This window comes from Muscardinus avellanarius, assembly GCF_963383645.1.
Source record: "Muscardinus avellanarius genome assembly, chromosome: 11".
In the NCBI taxonomy this organism is placed as follows: Eukaryota; Metazoa; Chordata; class Mammalia; order Rodentia; family Gliridae; genus Muscardinus; species Muscardinus avellanarius.
The window spans coordinates 71,075,842-71,089,792 of record NC_137797.1 but is presented as its reverse complement, the minus strand read 5'-3'; the positions used below and the strand labels follow the sequence as shown (position 1 = coordinate 71,089,792).

General features: G+C 50.3%; 1 protein-coding gene across 1 annotated transcript; it reads left to right on the top strand.

Annotated features, from left to right (window-relative positions):
- Window positions 1-978: 978 nt before the first annotated feature.
- AQP6 (aquaporin 6) lies at window positions 979-3,321 on the top strand (the record flags this gene model as incomplete). The annotated part of the gene is made up of 4 exons (XM_080706597.1): window positions 979-1,371; window positions 2,089-2,247; window positions 2,469-2,549; window positions 3,124-3,321. The coding sequence occupies 4 exons, from the start codon at window positions 979-981 to the stop codon at window positions 3,319-3,321; spliced, it is 831 nt and encodes a 276-aa protein (XP_080562723.1).
- Window positions 3,322-13,951: the final 10,630 nt, after the last annotated feature.

Here is a 13,951-nt window from a genome sequence, read left to right as displayed (position 1 = left end):
ACAACCAGGGGACCTCTGTGAATAGGCAGGTATGGCCCAGGGCACCTCGTACTTCAACAACCCCGCACAGATTCTTCTAGTTCACCATGATATGCTACTGAGGGTAGAAGAGAAGCAGCTAGGCATGGGTGACCTCCAGGCCAGCACAGCCACAGAAAGGTGAAGCTGCTCAGCATGGGAAACGAGAGGAATTATTTGGTCCTTGAGAGAGAGGTAAGGAGGAGAGAGGCTGAAGCAAGTGAGGGCCGGTGCAAATCCCTACTGGTGGACAGCAGAGGACCCACTGTCATGGGCGGCGTCGGGTGTAGTTGAGTAGCTGCAGCTCCTCCCCCAGCACCCTCTCCGTACCCACCAGGCCCATGTCATGAGCAGAGTTGACTGCTCACATCTGTTTCTGGGTGGGTTGGGGGGTAATGAAGAGATTAACTTAACATTTCATTTATGGGGCACAAAACGGGCCATTTGGAGGCAGAGCGTAGAGACAGAGGGCTAGGCGAGCAGGAGCCCCTGCAGAAGCACAGGAACCCCTGAGGCAGGCCTTGGGCCTGGGGAGCGGAGTGTTCTCACTCTAAGCAGACACCAGGGACCTGACCACAGCTGCCCCGGTGCGTGCAGCCCTTAGGCTAGAGCTCGGTCAGCAGTGCGAGTCAGGCTGGCGGTGGCATGGAAAGCTTCCCGGGAGGTTCCAGCTCAGTGCCCTGGGACGCCCCTCATCTACCTTGCCCCCTCCTGTCAGGTGAGCCAGGGTGGAGCAGGCACATGAGCATCACCTGGTGCCTCCCACCCACCCAGACAGGCATAACCCTACCTGCCAGTCTGACCAGCTCGGTCCTTGGGCAGCGCGGTGTGGTGGAGGAGCGGCAGGAGGGGCAGCAGAGCCTCTACAGAGACCGCCAGAGTCAGCAAGAGACCAGGGAAGGCAGGGACCACAGACAAGAGGAGCAGAGGAGACGGCTGGCTAGGCGCAGGCAGCAGCACATGGAGCCGGGCGTGGGCGGCTGGGCCAACACACTGCTGGGCAGGCTCTGGAAAGCCGTCAGCAGGGCGCTGTTTGCTGAGTTCCTGGCCACCGGGCTGTATGTATTCTTCGGGGTGGGCTCAGTCCTGCGCTGGCCCTCGGCACTTCCCTCCGTGCTGCAGATCGCTATCACCTTCAACCTGGCCACAGCCATGGCTGTGCAGGTCACCTGGAAGGCCAGTGGGGCCCACGCCAACCCTGCCGTGACCCTGGCCTTCCTAGTGGGATCCCAAATCTCTCTGCCGCGGGCTATGGCCTATATAGCTGCCCAGCTGGCAGGGGCCACCGTGGGGGCTGCTCTGCTGTATGGGGTCACCCCAGGAGACATTCGAGGGACCCTTGGAATCAATGTGGTAGGTGCAAGGGGGGCATGGGGCAGAGGCACCTGACGGGGCCAGGAGGAGAGTCCTAGCCAGTAGTAAGGGGGAGGTCCAGACGGGAAGAGAAGGGACAGAGGAAGAAGTGTGGCCTCATGCGCCACACCTGCTCAGAGCTGTCTGGGACCTACAGGAATCAGATGGCAGCTTTATCTAGGCTGAACAGGAATGGGTTTGTGGTGTGAGGAACAGATGGAGAAGGGAGAAGCTACACGAGGAGGAAGGATTTGGAGAAGCAGGCATCAAAGGGGCACAGCCGAGGGAGGCAGAGGCTGTGTGTAAAGGGATCCTGCATCTCACACACTCGTTTCCCTCCCCAGCACCACCCTGTGCCCTCTGCTCCTTCATTTTCCCCAGGTCCCTTCCACGCCTGAGGCCTACCTTACTCCCACCACCCCACTCCCCTACCATCTTGTCCACCTACTTCCCCAAATCTCCTCCCTCCACTCCTTCCCAGCAGTGGTCTCCCCGTCTGTCCTCAAACATGCACCCCCAGCACCTCAAGTTTTCCCTTTCCTCCCAGGCCTGGGCTCCTGCACCCTCCATAGCCACTGGCCCCAATCACCTGGTGGAGTGGGAGAGGTACCCGGGGCAATACGACCCCCCTGAGCAGATCTCTTAGCTGCTAGAGTTGGGGTTCGCTGTCCTTCAGGCAAAGCCCATGTCCACTCCAGTGTAACACCCTCTGCCAAGGTCCAAAACAGCACCTCGACTGGCCAGGCGGTGGCAGTTGAACTGATTCTGACCCTGCAGCTGGTGCTCTGTATCTTTGCTTCCACGGACAACCGTCAGGCTTTGGGCTCCCCTGCAGCCATGATTGGGACCTCTGTGGCACTGGGCCACCTCATTGGGGTAAGGGACAAAGGGGATGTGTGCACATGCATACACTGGGTCACGTCCTGGGGAAGCTGCAGGGCCCCAAGGCAAGGAAGTGTCTCCCCTTCCCAACCCCCTTGCCTTGGAACCATGGTGGTACCCTGTGCTCCAGGCCCAGGCTAGAGCTAAGCCAGGGCAGAGGGAACTGCCCTCCCCAGGCTGCCTCCTCAGGCCCTGCCTGGACACTTGTTCTCCAGATCTACTTTACCGGCTGCTCCATGAACCCTGCCCGCTCCTTCGGTCCTGCCGTCATCATCGGGAAGTTCACAGTCCACTGGGTGAGACCTTCTGCCAGCAGCTGGGGAAGGGAGAGGCCTGAGCAGAGGCAGCCTGACGGTCCCTGGCAGTTCCCCTAAGCCTGGAAGGCCAGCAGGAGAGCTCTGCATCCTGCTTCCTTTCCTCTCTTCTCCAACAGCCCAAGGGACCCAGCGGGCTGGTGAGAGAAGGACCAGAGCAGGAGCATGCCTCAGCCCATGCTTTATGCTCTGCTGTTCCCTCCTTCACCTTCTCCAGCTGGACCAGTTTTCAAACTTGAATAAGGAAAAAGATAAACAGAAATAGATACACAGCAGCAGAGGCAGAAAAGTAGTAACAAAGACTTGGCTAAAACAGGAGAGGTGAGAGGGAAGAGGCAGGAATGGGTGAGGAGCCTGTCCTCGGGAGCCAGCGATGACTGTGTAGCCTGGAAGGCAAGGTCCCCTCACCTTTCCAGCTTGGGAGGCAGGATTTGTGGTTCTCAATTTAGAACCTCATAGGGAGTTTGAGTTTCTGGGTGGTCAGGGCAGCACTAGGGAAGTAGGGTCCTGCGATCCTGGTAGCTCATGGGTGGGATGCCTACTTCTGTTTCCTCAGATCTTCTGGGTGGGGCCCCTGACAGGGGCTGTCCTGGCTTCACTGATCTACAACTTTATCCTGTTCCCGGACACCAAAACCCTGGCACAGCGGGTGGCCATCCTCATGGGCACCACAGAGGTGGAGAAAGTAGTCGGGGCAGAGCCCCAGAAGAAGGAATCCCAGTCCAGTTCAGGGGATGCAGAAGTGAGTGTGTGAGAAGCCATAGCCTGGGGCCCTGGGCAGGAGCCCTGAGGCCAGCAGACTTGTGACCTGACTGAGGGCTTCCCTGGTGGTGGTTGTAAGGGGGATTGGAGGGCTTGGCCTCCTCCTAACTGGGGCGGGGGCAGGTGGAGGGAGAAGGGCATGCCAATCACTATCCTTGGAATTACATTTCTTTCTCTTTCTTTCTTTTGAGATGGTTGGCCTTGAACTCAAGATCCTCCCACCGGAGCCTCCCAAGTAGCTGGAATCATGGGCACATCTTCCACATTTATAGAGAAAATCTGTTTGGTTCACTCCCTCTAGTTCTCCCCATCTCTTAATGGGGGCAGAGCAGGAGACAGGGATTTTATAGATGGTCTCCCCTCCACTCACCCAGCTGGGCCCAGTGAGAGTCCTGGGCCTCCAGACCCTTATAAGAAAGGGAACTGGAGCCCAGGCAGCCATTCTGCTTGGACTGACCAAGGGACCTCAGGGATGCCCAGCTTCACATACCAGGGAGCCCTAGGGAGGAGGGACAGGCTTCCCAGAAGAATCAAACTGTGGGACAGCCTCTAAGTTCCTCAGAGGGATTTCTCCACTCTTGGATATTTGGAGGGGGGGGCTCCTCTGTTAGACTGAGGGCTTCTTGAAGATAGAGACTGCCTTCCTGAGGTAATACAGCTACCTACCAAAATCTGAATTGGAAATCTAATCTGCCCATGACAGGATCCTGTCTGAATTTCATCTTCCTCAGTTGTAAAATGGGTACACTTTATCCCCAGTTACTGCTGTGAAAACAAAGTTAGAAATGCTTTGGGAAGTTAACATGCTAGAAAAACAACCCAAATAAATGATAATTATTGTTGCTTTACTGTAATTACTGGGTTTGAATACAATTGCTGTTGATAATGGGAGGGAGGAGGGAAGACGGAGAAAGATGACTGAGAGGGAGGGAGTGGGAGCAGGTTTCATGATCTTTGGGTCTATTTACCAGGACCCTGCCTCCTTCTCTCCTGGGCTTGCTGACCTGGGAGCTTAATGGGGGTAGGGAAAGGGGTAGGGAAAGAACCCTGGAATGAAGAGACAAGCCAATAAAAGCCAGTTCCTATCTCTATGGCACTCATCACCATGGTACCGAGATACAGCAACCAAATCTACAAAAAAGGTCCTTTTAAATGATGTCTGGAAGGGGCCGGGCTGGGGCTGGGGGAAGGGCCGCCAAAGTCTTTGAGGGCAGGGTAACAGGCTCAGCCTAGGCTTAGTGGCTTAGTCCCTGGTGCCCGTTCAGTGTTCTGTATTATTGTCAGTGCTGAGTACTATTTACATCTCTCCAAGCTGAATTCCACTCATCCGTCCTTGTGATTTCTCAGGGCCCAGGGCTTCCTGCACCCTTTTATGAGCAAGGAAAGCTAGATCTGCATGTGTGTGTGTGTGTGTGTGTGTGTGTGTGTGTGTAGGATATCACTGACTTACCAAAGGCCATCCAGCTCGACTGCATAGGTCCTTAAGGTCTTAAAGAGTTTTCCAAAATCAAACTGCAGGGGGGCTTATACAAACCACCACACAGAAAGGAAAGAGGCTGGACTAGAGGATGGGGTGGGGGAGGAGGCTCTTAAACTCCTTGACAAATCATCTCTGCATCCCCAGAGCCAACACACACTGGGCGCTCAATAAGTTTGATGAATGAATGACTGAGGCTGGGCGTCCGGGGAGGGAGAGGAGGCAGTAATTGATCAAGAGGAAAATTCAGGAGTTACAGCTCCAAATGATCCAAATGACAGCAGCCGAGGGCTCTGCTTCCAGGCAGCGGCTGGGAAGAGGCTGCGCAGCCAGACACTAAGTCTCCACCCACCCCTCCAGGGCCAACTTCACAACCTCTGTCCCAGGATGTAGAGGCCCAAAGGGTAGGAGTGGTGCTAAAGGGAAAGCTGGGGGCTATTTTTTTCCCCCAGTACTGGGGATGGAACCCAGGGGCATTCTACCTCTGAGCTCTACCCCAAGCCCTATTTTTTTTTTTTTTTTTTTTTGGTGGTCCTTGGGATAGAACCCAGGGGCCTCTACCTCCGGGCTATGCCGCCAACCTATTTTATACTTTATTTTGAAATAGGGTCTCACTAAGTAGCTGAGGCTGGCTCCAAACCTGTGCAATCCTCCTGTCTCACCCTCAATAAGTACTGGGATTACAAGCATGCACCACCATGCTGGGCTTATTCTTTACTTTGAAGCAGGGTTTCAGAGTTCCACAAACTGTGATCCTCCTGCCCCAGCCTCCTAAGTACTGGGATTACAAGTGAAGTGTTTGCACCACCATGCCCATCCCCTAGCCCTATTTTTTATTCTTTATTTTGAAACAGGGTCTCAATAAGTTGCAGAGAGCCTCACTAATTAGCTGAGGCTGGCCGCAAACCATGATCCTCCTGTCTCAGCCTCTCAATGCTGGGATTACAAGCGTGCACTCCACGTCCAATTGCTGGGGGTTATTTCCACTGACAGTTCTGTATCCCTGTTCTCAGGATGAACTAGAACAGGAGATAAACTTCCAGAGAAGTGAGGAATTAGGTTAGAGGCTGAAGAGCGTGTAGGTTAGACAAAGAAGTAACCAAAGGTTAGCTTCTCCTTCTCTGGAGCCCTTTAATAGGACAGCCGGCCATCTGTTTGGATGAGGAAAGGGCTGGCCTTTGGCAAGCTGAATCTCAGCAGTTGCAGCTGGGGAAGCAGGCTTCACCCTACAGGCCCTGGGCCCAGGCAGGGGGAGGGAGCCTGGGGAGGACAGAGACCCAACCAGGAGGCCCCTTGGTGTGCATTCCCTTCCTCCTCTTTGTGGGGGAAGTTTTTAATTAATGGTGTGTAATCTGATCTGGCCCTTCTCCCTGCTGAGCCCTGCCTTCAATCAGCAGAGCCATCTGCAATTGCAATTCATAATTCTCCCGAATGGGAGGGGGACTCAGGACGGGTGCCTTGGTGATTAATACAATTAGCCTTTTATGTTGATGATTGTCTTAGCAGGAACAGATGATGTGAGCTCAGAGCCCAGTCAGTAGCCTAGTCAGGAGATTCCGATTGGCTGGCAGGAAGCCCCTTGCCAGTGCCACCCCCACTGCTGGTCTTCGACCTGCCACCTCCAGGTATAAAGACTACAGGCCTAATCTGGGACAGACTGTGCAAGGGGAAAAGGTCCAGGAAGGGTTTGGGATCTGAAACACATGTGGTCCCTTAGGACTGAGGGAAAAGAATAATCAATACAACAGTTCAGACTTTTACTTTCCAAATAAAATGATTTTGACCTAAAGAAATGATTCTGTGCATCAAGGTTAAAAGAAAAGACCAGCTGGGCATGGTGACACATGCTTATAATCCCAGTACTTAGGAGGCTGAGACAGAAGGAACATAGGTTCCAGGGCAGCCCCAGCAACTCAGCAAGACCCTATTTAAAACAACAAAGTCAGGTGTGGTGGCACATTCTTGTAATCCCAGTACTTGGCAAGCTGAGACAGGAGGATCGCAGGTTTGTGGCCAGCCTCGGCAATTTAGTGTGGCCCTCTGCAATTTAGTGAGCCCTGTTTCAAAATTAAAATTAAAATAGGTCTGGGATTGTAGCTCAGAGGTAGAAATGCCCTGGAGTACCATCCCCAATAACCTCCCCCCACCCCATACACAAACGGTGTGGTGGTGCATGCTTGTAATCCCAGCATTCCAGAGGCTGAGACAGGAGAATCACAGTTTGCAGACAGCCTTAGCTACTTAGGCCCTTAGTGAGACCATGTTTCAAAATAAAGAATAAAAGCTGGGCATGGTGGTGCACACTTGTAATCCCATCATTAGGGAGGTGGAAACCAGAGCACAGTGCGCAGACAGCCTCAGCTACTTAGTGAGGCCCTTCGCAACTCAGTGAGACCCTGTTTCAAAAATAAAAAGACTAAACAATAGGGCTGTGGGTCTCTCTCAGAGGTACAATGCTCCTGGATTCCATCCCCAATACCGAAAAAAAAAAAAAAAAGAATAAATAGGGCAGGGGGTGTAGCTTGGGGGTTGAATACCCCTGGGTTCCATTCCCAAACCTGAAAAAAAAAAAAAAAAAAGGGCCAGGCATAGTGGCACACATTTGTAATCCCAGTACTTGGGAGAAGGATCACACAGGTTTATGTCCACCAGCATCAGCACTTACTGAGACACTTAGTGAGACCCTGTTTCAAAAATAAAAAGGGTGGTGCTGGGCATGGTGGCGCACACTTGTAATCCCCACGCTTGGGAGGCTGAGACAGGAGGATCGCACAGGTTCAAAGCCAGCCTCAGCTACTTAGTGAGGCTCTCAGCAACTTAGTGAGACCCTGTTTCCAAATAAATTATAAAATAGGGCTGGGATGTAGCCTGGAAGTCGAAAGTCCCTCGGTTCCACTCCCTAGTACCACACACAAAAATAATAATAAAAAAAAAGACTAAAAAAGTAAGGCTGGGGGTGTAGCTCAGAGGTAGAATGCCCTAAGGTTCAATCCCTAGTACCAAAAACAAAAACACAGCTGGGCATGGTGGAGCAGTCTTATAATCCCAGTACTTGGGAGGCTGAGACAAGAGAATTGCAGGTTTGAGGACAGCCTCAGCAAATAATGTAGCTCTCATTGACCTAGCAAGGCCCTGTTTCAAAATAAAACTGGGGTATAGCTTGGAAGTAGAATGCCCCTGGGTTCAATCCCCAGTCGCTCTCTCTTTCTCTCTCTTTTATACACACACACACACACACACACACACACACACACACACAATCAAGGGCTAGGGTGTAGCTTGGAATGTCCCTGGATTCAATTCTCAAAACCCCACCTCACCAAAAAAAGAGAGAGAGAGAGAGAGAGAGAGAGAGAGAGAGAGAGAGAGAGAGAGAGAGAGAGAGAGAGAGACCACACACATAAGCATAGAAGTTGAGGCATTTTAGTACAGGCTTAGGTATTTAACTACTGTGTGACTTGAGCCAGTTACTAAAGGCTCCTGAGCCTGACTTTCCTCAGCTGGAAGAACTACAAGAGACATGGTTAGCACCATACCTGACGTTAGTCAGATCTCAACGACTGATGCTCCTTTTACCACCGCCATCATAGTCGAGTCCATTTTACCTATCCTGAGAGAGGCTGCCTTCCCTGAAGTATCTAGAGGGCCAGGGCAGGGTGGAATCCAGGGGAAAGAGGATTCAAGAGTCAGACTCAAGAAGAATGTGGGCCTCCTCAGTACAAAGAAGTGAACATCAGACTGATCGCCCTGGGACAGTTGGTTTGGAGGACTTGTGGGTGGAGGCTAAGATAGGGTAGTACAAGAAGGTAAAAAGAAGCAGGGTTTTGCAGATTTGGAATTTCATCTGAAAGCTAAGTAAACAGAAAAGGAGTCAACAAAAGAGGTGAGGGTTGAGGTGTACACAGACCCTAATCACTGTGATCTATATATAATGATGTCAAGTGATGTGGAACAAGCTGATGGCTTTTTTTATTTTGGGTGTTATTGGGGATTGAACCAAAGAGCGTTCTACCTCTGAGCTACACTCCCAGTTTAATTTTTTTCATTCTGAAACAGGGTCTCACTAAGTTGCACAAGGCCTAACTAGCTGAGGCTGTCCATAAACCTGCAATCTTCCTGTCTCAGCGTCCCAAGTACTGGGATACAAGAGTGTGCCACCACACACAGACGATGATGGGATTTTGACGAGACTCCACTGGGTCAGGAGAGGGACCCACCTCTCTCGAGTCCCACAGTGCTGTTCCCTGTGATCCAGAGTAGCAGGAGAGCAGGGAACAGGCCCAAGGAGAAAAGAACTGGATATTAAGAGAGATTTCTAACCTACAACTTAGTGCCCGGCCAGGCAATGTCAGATAGGAGTTAAGAGCTAATCAAGATGAAGCGTCTGGCCAAGCTCTGGACTCTCTAGGCAGCTGTGGCAGGGGGTCGACACAGCCAAGATCTGTAATCACTTCTCAGGGAGAGATAGACTAAGGCACAGTGACATATTTAGCAAAAGCTGGGGAGCTGAGGCATGGTTAGTGAAGAGGGTTTACAGGAGTCCAGTGGCACTAATTAATAGGCTGTAGTTAATGGGTAGAACAAGGGGAAATGAAAAACAATGTTTCAGAGCTGATTAAGGCAGATGAAGGGGCAGTGATTGCCAGTGCTGGAGGGGGAGGGGGCCAGAGACAGGGACCAGTAACTCCCATCCCACCCCCATGGAGAGATGAAGAGGCCAGGACAGCAGCCAGGAGCATCCCATTCTGGAGCAACATGCTGGAAGTACGCCCTCACCTGGGGAATAGGCTCAGGGTCTTTCTCTAACTGCCATATTCATCCTCAATCCCAGCTTCACATCATGCCTGAAGCTTTCAGCCTCCAGCTCCTTCCCTCCTCTGACTCCCACATACTGTGTCCACTTCTACCCTGGCACTGAACATCTTCTCATAATTTGAACACTATACTACCTAAACAGGAAGGCTGTCTTAAACAAAATTTCCCTTTTTAGTCTACTTCTCATTTCAAGGCAATAGATTCCTTAATTTTCATATCTGTCCTGTGAAATAGGCTTTTTATTGTTGGTCTCCAAATTGTGAGCTTTCTTCCTTTTTTTTTTTTTTCAGGTCTAGGGGTGGAACTCAGGGACATTCAACCTCCGAGCTACACCCCCTGCCCTATTTTTTATTCTTTAATTTGAAACAGGGTCTCACTCAGTTGTGGAGGGCCTCACTAGGTGGCTGAGGCTGCCCACGAACCGTGATCCTCCGGTCTCAGCCTCCCGAATGCTGGGATTACAAGCGTGAGCCACCATGCCCGGCTGTGGCCTTCACTTTCAAGGGAAAAAAGACCTTCCCACAATATTATGAATTTGATGAGCAAACTAGACACAGATTACAATGAATACTTCTGCCCCTGCCCAGACAGAATATTTAATACCTCTAGCCACGTCTGTGTTAAAACACTCTGAGCTCCTACAGGATATACCTGTCACTGATCCACAATGGCCCTTTCGCCCTCCCTGGATTAGGGGGTTACATGTAATGGCCCTGGAGGCATGATAGGGGCAGATTTTGATCCTACTCTATACTTGCTTGTCTGCTTAATGCTAAGTGTCTTTAGGCTGAGCCCTAATTTATCTGCTTTTTCTATAGTAGACCTAGGAGAATTCCGTGTGTGTGTGTGCTGGGAATTGAACCCAGACTGCACATGCTAGGGACATGCTCTACCACCAGCAGAGTAGCAGGTTATGTGGCTAGCACATTTGGGCCAGCCAACAGCCTATCTCAATTGAACAGCTAACACTTCCAACCCAAATAACATTTTTTTATGAAGGTGTGTGTGTGTGTGTGTGTGTGTGTGTGTGTGTGTGTGAATAAAGATTGAACCCAGTGGCATCCTACCTCTAGCTACAATCCCAGCCCTATTTTATTTTCATTTTGAAACAGGGTCTCACCAGGTTGGTTAGGGTGCTGCGGGTCTTGATAAATGGCTAAGGCTGGCCTGGAACCTGTGACCCTCCTGTCTTAGCCTCACAAGTACCGAGATTACAGGTGTATGTCATCATGCCCTGTTTACCAATGCTTCCCCCCCCCCCCCCCCGGTACTGGGGATGGGACCCAGGGGCATTCTACCTCCGAGCTACAGCCTCCCAAATACTGGGATTACAAGCATGTACCACCATGCCCATTTATGGGTGTGTGTGTGAGGGGGGGGGGTACTGGGGATGGAACCCAGGGGCTTTCTACCTACAGGTAGACCTATATTTTATTTGGAATCAGGGTCTCACTAAATTGCTGGCAGTCTAAGTAGCTGATGCTGGTTTCGAACCTGCTTGACCCTCTTGTCTCAGCCTCCCAAGTACTGGGATTACAAGCAGGTGCCACCACACCCAGCTGTACAGGTCTCACTAGGCTGGAGAGGGCCTCACTAAGTAGCTGAGGCCAGTTGCGAACCTGAGATCCTCCTGTCTAAGCCTCCCAAGTACTGGAATTACAAACGTGCGCCACCACAAATGGCTATCAATGCTTTTTTTTTTTTTCCGGTAATGGGGATGGAACCCAGGGGCATTCTTCCTCTGAGCTACACCCCCAGCCCTATTTTTTATTCTTTATTTTGAAACAGGGTTCCACTGAGTTGCAAAGGGCCCCACTAAGTAGTCATGATCCTCCAGTCTCAGCCTCCAGAATGCTAGGATTACAGGTGTGAATCACCATGCCCAGCGATATCAATGTATTCTTAAAGCATATCATATGATCAATGAAATGATCAGTTCTTCAAATCTTGGCTCTTTTAAAAAGCCTTTATAGAAAGCCAGATGTGGTGGTGCACACTTGTAATCCCAGTACTTGGGAGGCTAAGAAAGGAGGATTGCAGGTTCGGGATGAGCCTCAGCTACTTAGTGAGGTCTTTGCAACTTAGTGAGACCGTTTCAAAATAAAGAATAAAATATAAGGCTGGGGGTACAGCTCTGATGTAGAATGTCTGTGGGTTCAATCCCCAGTATGAAAACAAAACAAAACAAAACAACCCTCTATAGAGAGAGGAACAAAAGGCTATTGAAGAATCTCAAGTCTCTTTCCTCTGAAGGACGGCTACCACAGCCCTCCTATGCTCTCAACTTTGAATATCTGTTGCTATACCAGTTTTCAGGTAGCAGGTTTTGCTTCATGGTGAGTGCCTCCTCTGCCTTGGGTTAGGGAGTCCACTGAAGAGAACCCCATTTTTTTCACAGAGGCAAAACAAAACATAAACCATACCAACCTGGGACCACAATTTTGAGGAGATAATAGCCTAACACCACTATCCAACACTTCTCACTCCAGAGACTCCAAAGTGGTGTCATGAGAAGATGGAAAGATTAGTCATTTCCTCCTAATCGGGCTAAGACAGCTCCGTTAAGCTGCCGACTGCAGGCGGTTCCCGCTAAAGCAAAGCAGCTGGAAAGGGCTTAGCCCTTTAATGCCAGCAGCTGTATCTCCACAGTGTGGCTGCTCTGCCGAGGGGCTGGATGCAGTCCAGAAGCATCAAGCGTTTAGCCCCAGTCAATGTATATTAACCCAGGAGAGAGCTGCCAGCTCCCTGGGAAGAAAGACAGTGGTTCATTTAAGCACCTCTACCCCCAAGCTTTGCTTTCCAAAGAGGAAGGAAAATCCCAGTCCCTCCATATCTCCCTTGCTACTAAAATCTAGACAGACCACATCATTTTACAGACAGAACTTTATCTGTGGTAGGAGCAACTCAATTTTAGGGATACAGCTATTTCTTAGTTTTGACAGAAAATGACTTTAGGCCATTAACCACCCAGATCCTTCTCCTTTAAGCTGATTTCCATCCTCTGGGGTCTAAAGTATTCTTCTGATCCCAGGTGTGCACATGTGTGGACAAAACAGACTACCTCTTCTTGGAGAGCACTAAGCCCTAGGACTGATGAGGGAGAAAGCTAAACAGCCCTCAGAAAACCCTGGCACAGAGAAGGCTGCTGAAGAGACCACTTGAAGACTTCTTACCCAAAGCCAGATGGTGAACATGAGACCGGGTGAGAGCTAATGCCACTCAGGGGAAAGCCAATAAGCTAATCCGCTGACACGTTCCTTGAAGCAGCTGAAGGCTTGGCTCAGACTTGCCTGTCCCTGGCTGTGAGCTTCAGACCTCATAGGCTGCCCATGGGTGTCCTGAGAACAGACAACCATCAGGAGCAACCTCAAGTACTCTCCTCCTTCCACAAAGAAAGCAGCCCAGTGTCACCAAGCCCAGGTCCTCCCACCACTAGGAACTTCTGGCCCACAGCCTCTACCAGGAGCCTGGGACTCCCTGCTCTTTCTGGGTCTCCTTCTCAGAGTACATAACTGCATGCACATACAGTCTTTGGTGGAATCTTGGCTCCAGGTTGAATGAACTTACAAAGGGGCTGGGATTTTACAATAATGAGGAGAACTGAAATGTAAATGATCATCTCTCTATATAGCTTTGCTCATATTTGATTGTTCTGCAAAACTTTCTTGTGTGGGATACAAATAATACTGGACCTAAGTGAAAGCCACTTAGCATTTAATATCTGATGTCTACTGTCAACAGGCTCCGTAATGCTAAGCAAAAAAATCTCAAACACCAAGCAACCATGGCTAACCTGTAAACTAAGAACTGGAACTCTCAGGTTCTAAGCCAAATAAACTGTACATTTGTGGGAGTTGGGGCCAATCCCTTCTCTGAATTACCAACTACAATAATATCACCGTCCTACCCACCTTACATAGTTGTGATGAGATCAAACAGGTGATAAATGATAGCACTCTGAATATGAGAGATCACCATACTGAATCTCCTAGAGGTTTTATAAGTGAGTTCTTAATTCCATTTTCAGTGATGACTAGAGAAGATAGGAACTGGCAAGTGCTTTATTAGAAGTCTAAATATCCATTTATATGTGTCTGAGCCTAGCACGCACATGGTGCCCAACTGAGATAGAATACCGCTGTATAAAAAACAATGAAGTTAAATAAAGCCTAGCAGGAGTTACATAGGAAAGCCAGATAAAATAAAAATTCCTGCTTTCAACTACGAGTCCCTGAAAAGTGGCCTCCTTCTCCATCCCACATGACTATTAAGGACAAAGCTCTCACACACTACAAGGTTATTCCTGGTGACGCTGATCTGTCTTCCACCT